The sequence below is a fragment of the Pongo abelii genome, chromosome 21, assembly GCF_028885655.2.
Source record: "Pongo abelii isolate AG06213 chromosome 21, NHGRI_mPonAbe1-v2.0_pri, whole genome shotgun sequence".
Classification (NCBI taxonomy): Eukaryota; Metazoa; Chordata; class Mammalia; order Primates; family Hominidae; genus Pongo; species Pongo abelii.
Genome location: NC_072006.2, coordinates 58,408,847 through 58,416,991, shown reverse-complemented (window position 1 = coordinate 58,416,991; position 8,145 = coordinate 58,408,847). Strand labels below are relative to the sequence as shown.

The following is an 8,145-nucleotide window of genomic DNA, read 5'->3' as shown; positions in this document are numbered from 1 at the left end:
CTGAGGCCTCCCCAGCCATGCGGAACCATGAGTCAATTCAACCTCTTTTCTTTATAAATTACCCAGTCTCGGGTATTTCTTCATAGCAGTGTGAGAATGGACTAATACAAGCAATCTGTTGTGATCTCAGCTGATGATAATACAGCCATGGGCAACTTGTCAGGCCTCTGCACCTTAGTATCACATGTAGCTTCGTTTGGTTTTGATTTCTTTCTCTCTTCCTCTCTTTCTCTCCATTATAGGAGCAATGGGTAACCAAATGAGTGTTCCCCAAAGAGTTGAAGACCAAGAGAATGAACCAGAAGCAGAGACTTACAAGGTAGTGTAGTAACCATTACAGGGGCACCAGCAGAAAAAAAAAAAAAAAAAAGAACTTCCTGTATTTGACAAGTGTGTTGACTGAAGTCCTGGGTGCTGATTGATTGTGACTGTGTGTGCAAGACAGTGGAGTAAGGATAACCTAAAAGATGTCAGAATCAGCATATTAAATTCGTGCTCCAGCCCTGACTTGACAAATGCCCATTTGAGCCTCGGGTCCCCTCCGTGCGACGGGTCAGAGCTTCCTGTGAGTGTGGGGTCCCCTGAGCTGAGGCACCATGGTGTGCTCTCATAATAACTGGAGTCCACTCTTGGAGTGAGTTATTTTGGTTCTCCAAGGCATGATAGAAAACGGGGGAGTTTCTAGAAACACAGCCTTTAAGTTAAGTTTAATTTTTGTGAGACACCCTTGTAACTTAGAGGTTCTTCCTTGAGTTCTTCTGATTTTCCCCCAAAGATTTGTCTCACAATGCCACGTGCTCTGTTTCAGGACAACGCGTCTGCTCTGAACGGGGTTCCGGTGGTGGTGTCGACCCACACAGTTCAGCACTTAGAGGAAGGTCAGTGCCACTCTGGGAAGGGCATCTACCCTCTCGTGGGGAAGGAGGGTCTGCAGATTCTGTTTATGGCGAAAAAAATAATGAAAGGGTTGAAGCTGCAGGCTCACTTTGAAAATACTTGTGTTTGTCCTTGGGCTACCATGCCCTGGTGGCTTAAACAACAGAAATGTATTGTCTCACAGTGCTGAAGGCCAAAAGTTCAAAATAAAGTTGTCAGCAGAATTGGTTCCTTCTGCGGGTCATCAGGGAGAACGTGTTCCACGCCCCTCTCATTGGCTTGTAGATGGCCATCTTCTCCCTGCATCTTCATGTCATCTTCCCTCTATGCATGTCTAAATTTCCCCTTCAACATACCGAAACAGTCATGTTGGATTAGGGCCCACCCTAATAACCTCATCTTAACTTGATCATCTGCAAAGATCCTGTTTCCAAATAAGGTCACATTCACAGGGGGTTAGGACTTGAGCATCTTTGGGGGCAATATGATTCAGCCATAATAACAGATCTCTTCTGAGTATGTGTGACAGCTGGAGGAGACTGAGGAGTTACAGCAGATAAGATAAAAGCAATAGAGTGAAAACACGACGCTTGGCAGACCTAGGTTGCAATCTCTGCCCTGCAGATTACTGGCTGTGTGACCTGGAACAAGGCATCTGCTTTTCTCAGCCTCAGTTTTCTCATCTGTAAAATGGGGATAAAAGTACCTACTTCACAGAATTGCTATGAGGATTAAAGGAGGTTGTTTATTAAACATTTAACGTAATCCCCAGCGGTATTTCATGTATTCCTTTTCCCCAAATGTGCACAGCCTCTGCCATTATCAACACTTAGGAATTCTTCAGAAACTGATAAATTATAAAAGACAATAGAATTGTGTCCTCATGAGGGCAGTGTTAAAACTGAGGCATATACTTACCTATTTGACTTTATCCTGGAGCATAAGACTATATATTCAATGCTTCCAGGGTGGTCAGGCTCTACTATGTGATGGATACATATAAATTATATAAGAAGAGGTAGTATAGCCCAGTAGTTGAGGGTAAGAATTCTGCAATCAGATTGCTGGCTTTGCCACCTACTAGCTGTGTGACCTTGAGCAAGTTACATAACCTCTCTGAACCTCTGGCTCCTCATCTGTACAGTGGGAATAACAGTACTTATAGCATGAGCATCTGATATAATGAAAGCACATATTACAGTGCCTGACAGATAATAAGTGCTCCTATCATTATCATATTATGGTTATGGTTGTTTTCATTCACATATAAGATTCTGGGCTTCGGTTTCCTTTCCTGAGTAATGAAGGACGTATATTATAGCATTGGTTCCAAAGGTTTTAGAATTTCCTGGGGAATGTATTAAAAATTGCATGCCCTAGTCTCATCCCATAGCTGCTATTCAGAATACCCTAAGGTTGGGGACTGAGAATCTGAACTATTAGGGGCTCTGTAGAAGGTTCTTTAAAAATAAAAATTCATAGCTTTAGGGTACAAGTGGTTTTTGTTTACATGGATGTGATTATATAGTGGCAAAGTCTGGGCTTTTAATGTACCTGTCACCCAAGTAGTGTACATTGTACCCAATAGGTAACTTTCAACCCTCATTCCACTCCCACCCTCCCTTCTTTGGAGTCTCCAATGTCCATTATGCTACTGTATGCCCCTGTATACACACGGCTTAGCTCCCACTTTCAAGTGAGAACATGCAGTATTTGGTTTCTGTTCTTAAGTTGCTTCACTTAGGATAATAGCCTCCAGTTCCATCCAAGTTGCTGCAAAAGACATTATTTTGTTATTTTTATGGTTGAGTAGTATTCCATGGTGTGTGTGTGTGTGTGTATGTGTGTGTATACATATATATAAAATCAACACATCCACCACCATACATAGCTACTTTTTTGTTTTTGTTGTAGGGTGTGGTGAGGACCCTTACAATCTACTCTTAGCAAATTTCAAGTAAGCAAAACCGTATTATTAACTTATATTTACCATTCAACTTATTTATCTTATGAGTGAAAGTATGTACCCTTTGACCAAAATTTTCCCTGGACCTTAGCCTCTGATAATCACCATTTTACTCTCTGCTTCTATGAATTCAACTTTTTTAGATTCCACATATAAATGAGATCATATAGTATTTGTCTTTCTGTGTCTAGCTTATTTCACTTATCATAAAGTCCTCCAGGTTCATCCATGTTGTTGCAAATACCAATATTTCCTTCTTTTGTATGATTGAATAACTATTCTGTTGTGTGTGTGTATTTACACACATGTATATGCATATGTGTGTGTCCATATATATATTTCCTTTTTCCATTCATCCACTGATGGACACATAGGTCGTTCCCATATCTTGGCTATTGTGAATAATGCTGCAATGAACTTGGGGCTACAGCTACCACTTTGAGACCCTTCTTTCATTTTTTTAGATATATACCCAGAAGTGGATTGCTGAATCATATGGTAGTTGATATGATTTTGCTCTGTGTCCCCACCCAAATCTCATTTTTAATTGTACTCCCATAATTCCCATGTGTTGTTGGAGGGACCCAGTGGGAGATAATTTGAATCATAGGGGCAGTTTCCCCCATACTGTTTTCATGGTAGTGAATAAGTCTCATGAGATCCGATGGTTTGATCAGGGGTTTCCACTTCTGCATCTTCCTCATTTTCTCTTGCCGCCACCATGTAAGAAGTGCCTTTCACCTCCCACCATGATTCTGAGGCCTCCCCAGCCATGCGGATCTGTAAGTCCAATTCAACCTCTTTTTCTTCCTAGTCTTGGATATGTCTTTATCAACAGTGTGAAAAGCAGACTAATATAGTAGTTTTATTTTTTAACTTTCTTAGGAAATTCCATACTATTTCCCATAATGACTGTGCCAGTTTACATTCTCATTTTGTCCCAATTTTTAATCGGGTTGTTTTCAATTATCCTCTTATGTTTAATATGGAGTGCAAGGGCAAGGAATGAATAGGGAAAAATTGTTGGGATTGAGAAAGCCTCTCTCTCTACCCTTCTCTCCATCCTCCATCTCACTTTCTCTTTTCTTTCCTCTCTCACCTGTAATACATTTATGTTTTTCATATATGTATGCATGTGTGTTAACATATATGAGATATACATACGCATAGGTATATCTCATATATATCTCATATATGTGTATATCTCACATACATATATGCACATATTTGAGATATACATATAGGTATGCATATTTCATATATATGTATGTATATCACAAAGATGTTCCCAAAAGGAGGGAAATAGGTTTCTCTTGAAACGTAGGACAACAGTCTGAGACAGCAGTTGCTGTGTGAACACCTGCACGTGATGAGGGAAAAGAAACACACATTTCCGAGTCATGGGTTATTTGTACCTCGCCCTCATACCTGGCAGTCTTGCTGTCAACATACTCAGCTACTACTGGAGAATTTGTAAAGAGTCCCAGTTAATCCCGAGGTAGCAATTTTGCCTGTTATTCATTGACATCTTCAACCTGTGCAACTTGCTTTAGAGTCATTATCCCTTTTAAGCGTATTGTTGTCCTCATGCTCTTTTCCTAAGGTTATTAGCTAAGTTATAATTTTCAGTGCAGTTTTAAGGGGTATAAAAGTGAAATTCTGGGTGACCTTTTTTTGTCCTTCAGAGAGAATTATTTGTCCATGTCTTTTGACGCACATTTCTATTGATCTCTGTTGATGTATACATATATGTATAGAGGTATAGAAAAGTCATTGGAAAAATAAATAGAAATCTAGGTGACTGTTTCGTTTCTTTTTATCTATACTTTTCCTATTTAAAAAAATTACAATTAAAACAATTCATTGGTGATACGGTTTGGCTGTGTCCCCACCCAAATCTCATCTTGAACCGTAGCTCCCATAATCCCCACGTGTCATGGGAGGGACCCAGTGGGAGGTAATTGAATCATAGGGGCATGTTTTTCCCATGCTGTTCTCATGATAGTGAATAAGTCTCACGAGATTTGATGGTTTTATAAACGGGAGTTCCACTGCATATGCTCTCTTGCCTGCTGCCATGTAAGACATCCCTTTGCTCTTCCTTCGTCATCTGCCATGATTGTGAGGTCTCCCCAGCCATGTGGAGCTGTGAGTCCATTAAACCTCTTTCCTTTATAAATTACCCAGTCTCAGGTGTGTCTTTATTAGTAGCATGAGAACAGACTAATACCATTGACATCCAATAATATTTCCTATGAAGGCTTATTTAGAAGCAGCAATGGTACCGTGGCTAAGCAAACAGCCAAAGAGGCTGGGATGCTACAGTTGAATCATGGCTCCAATATGTGAGCTTGGGCAGGTTTCTGAGCTTCTTTGTTCTGTCATCTGTAAAATGGGAATCATAATAATGATAGGACCAAGCTTCTAAGTTATTGTACGGTTTAAATAAGTTGATACTCCTAAAACTCTCAGAACAGTGTCTGGCAGGTGGTAAACACATAAGGAAAGTTATTCTGTCTTGGATTTAATGTCAATTGACATAAAGACTGCCATTGCTGTTTGAAGTTAACTGTACTATTTCTGCCTAACGTATCTTTTGGAACTTTAAAATCAAAAGTTAAAACTAGTCTTTCCTACATCCCTTATGCTTTGTAAGTCTTTTATTTGTCTTTAGATACAATGTGAGAGATATCAATAAGGGAAAATACCTCTTTTAAACTAAAACATGAAATTACATTCTGTATCCTCCTAGAAAGAAATGTATCGTGTAGAGTGCTTTTTCTTAGTAAGAGCAAACCACCATGGGAATTTGATATCAAACAAACATTAAGTAATAAAATCCATGTGGATTAGAGATCTTTCTCAAAAGTTTGGTATTGTTATTCATCTTAAGTAACAATATATTGAAAAATCAAAATGTCTCAGTTTTTGCTTATGTTATATTTCTAGCTTAACTCACCAATTTTGGATGTTATTTGTCCCGTTTTGGAGTAGGTTGCTAATGATGTTAAAGTAACATACCATGTGATTTACCTGCAATGCCACTAAGACAAACACATTTGCTTGCAAACTTTGGGTGAGAGGCTTATGTGCTTGTTCTGCCAATATACAGTTGTTTAAATTAGTATCCTCAATTTGTCTCCATCCTTTTCAAATGGTTGCTTTATTTGAATCCAAAAATATCTTGAGAATTATTTCTATTAGAGCAAAATATCTATCATTAGAAGAACAGTTAATCCAATTAGGATATATCCGTACAATGGTCTCATAATCTGTTTGTGCTGCTATAACAAAATACCATAGACCAGGTAATTTATAAAAAGTAGAAATTTATTTCTCCTAGTTCTAGAGACTGGGAAGTCCAAGATCAAAGCACCAGCAGGTTCAGTGTCTGGTGAGGGCCCTGTTCTCTACTTCCAAGATGGCACCTTGTTGCTGTGCCCACCAGAGGGAAGGAATGCTGTGTCCCCATATGGCAGAAGCGACAGAAGGGTATGAAAGGGACTAGCTAGTTCCCTCAAGTCCATTTATAAAGTCTGTAATTCCATTTATGTGGTCTTTGCCCTCTAAACTCAATCACCTCCTTAAGGCCCCACCTCTTAATATGATCACATGGTAATTAAGTTTCAACATATGAATTTTGGGGGACACATTCGGGCTATAGCAGATGGTATAATCCTTAGCAATAAATAAGAAGGAATTACTGATCAATGCAACAGCATGGATGAATCTCAAAATTATTATACTAAGAAAAAGAAGCCAGACACAAAAGGCAACATACTACATGATTCCACTTATGTAAAATTCTAGAAAGGGCAGAAATGTAGTGACAGAAAGTAGATCAGTGGTTGCTAGGGGCTGGGGCTGGTTGAGACACTCACTGCAGAGGGGCATCAAGAAACTTTGCAATGATGGAGAAACTTTATACCTTCATCATGGTGGAGGCTACATGACTGCATATTTTGTCAAAATGCACTGAATTGTGCTATTAAAGTTGGTGGATTTTATTGTATGTAAATTGTACTTCAATCAGATAAATCCGATTTTTGTAAATGCTGTTAAGGTACAATGAACTTTTTTAAAAATCAGCATAGTTGGCCGGGTGCAGTGGCTCACGCCTGTAATCCCAGGACTTTGGGAGGCCGAGACGGGTGGATCACCTGAGGTTGGGAGTTTGAGACCAGCCTGGCCAACATGGTGAAACCTTGTCTCTACTAAAAATACAAAAATTAGCTGGGCGTGATGATACACGTCTGTAATTCCAGCTACTCGGGAGGCTGAGGAAGGAGAATCTCTTGAACCCAGGGAGGCAGAGCTTGCAGTGAGCCAAGATCGTGCCACTGCACTCCAGCCTGGAAGACAGAGAGAGACTCCATCTCAACAACAACAAAACCATAGTCAAAAGCAGCTCACATCAACTAAAGAAAAAAAAATTCAATGAAGAATGGGGGGAAAAGATCATTTGCTATGTTAGAAGGTGTCTTCCACTCAACCAGTTCTTTTGCTTCCTCTGAATTCATCACTGGAGGCAGGAGGAGTCTGCACAAAAGAAAGTAATGTGATGGGGAGGTGTTTTGTGAAGAGATGACATCTCTTAGCTATTTTGTCAGCCCATTCCTCCCATAAACTGCCCAAGAGAGGGAGACCTCGGGAGACTGTCATCTGGTACCTCTTCACCTCCCCGCAATACATGTGGTATGTTAATTTATTGCATCTCATTGAATCAGACAACTTCGAGTGGGACCACACCTCACAGTTGAGCACATCACCCTCCTGTTGCGTGCAGAGATCCCCTGTTTTGTTCATATGCAAACTTTAGTGGATTGTGAAGGAGAAACTCAATCTCCCATGGCTCAGAGATCAGGCAGATAGAAAGGACAGAACATTTAGTCCCACACACCACTGTCAGGCCAGACAAAATTAACCATCCTAGAAAGAGAATACTCTGTTCCATTTAGTGAAACATTACCACGGAGGTGCCACAACCCCTATTAATATGCAACAATCACTTTCCCACCAATAAGAAAGGAGAATGACGGCTGCTCCTTACCTTTTTCACTCAAAAGCTAAAAAGAGAAGAGAAAGCCTAAGCCTAGAGATTCTGAGAAGGAAATACCTAAAAAGGCTTTTTACCACTTTGAGAATATAGTTGTTTTCGAGTTTGTTTCTTCGCAAAAGACCCCCCTAAAGAGATAGATGGCCAGTATTGGCATAAAACCAAGCTCTGTGAGAGTGCAGCTAATGCTGATGTGATTTAATTAACATTTTGTCTTCAATAACAAAAACATAGTTTTAAAAGGCAC

The 8,145-nt window shown here is 39.9% G+C and overlaps 1 protein-coding gene across 5 annotated transcripts in view; it reads left to right on the top strand.

Annotated features, from left to right (window-relative positions):
• The first annotated feature begins 246 nt into the window (after nucleotides 1-246).
• The window catches only part of BCAS1 (brain enriched myelin associated protein 1), a 114,178-nt gene continuing 106,279 nt past the window's right edge, over nucleotides 247-8,145 (top strand). For all 5 annotated transcript variants that reach the window (XM_054541878.2, XM_054541880.1, XM_054541881.1 and 2 more), the window contains exons 1-2: nucleotides 247-319; nucleotides 809-878. In XM_054541878.2, the coding sequence (XP_054397853.1) occupies nucleotides 248-319; nucleotides 809-878 (142 nt within the window). In that variant the 5' untranslated portion in view covers nucleotide 247. The remainder of the gene's footprint in view (nucleotides 320-808; nucleotides 879-8,145) is intronic.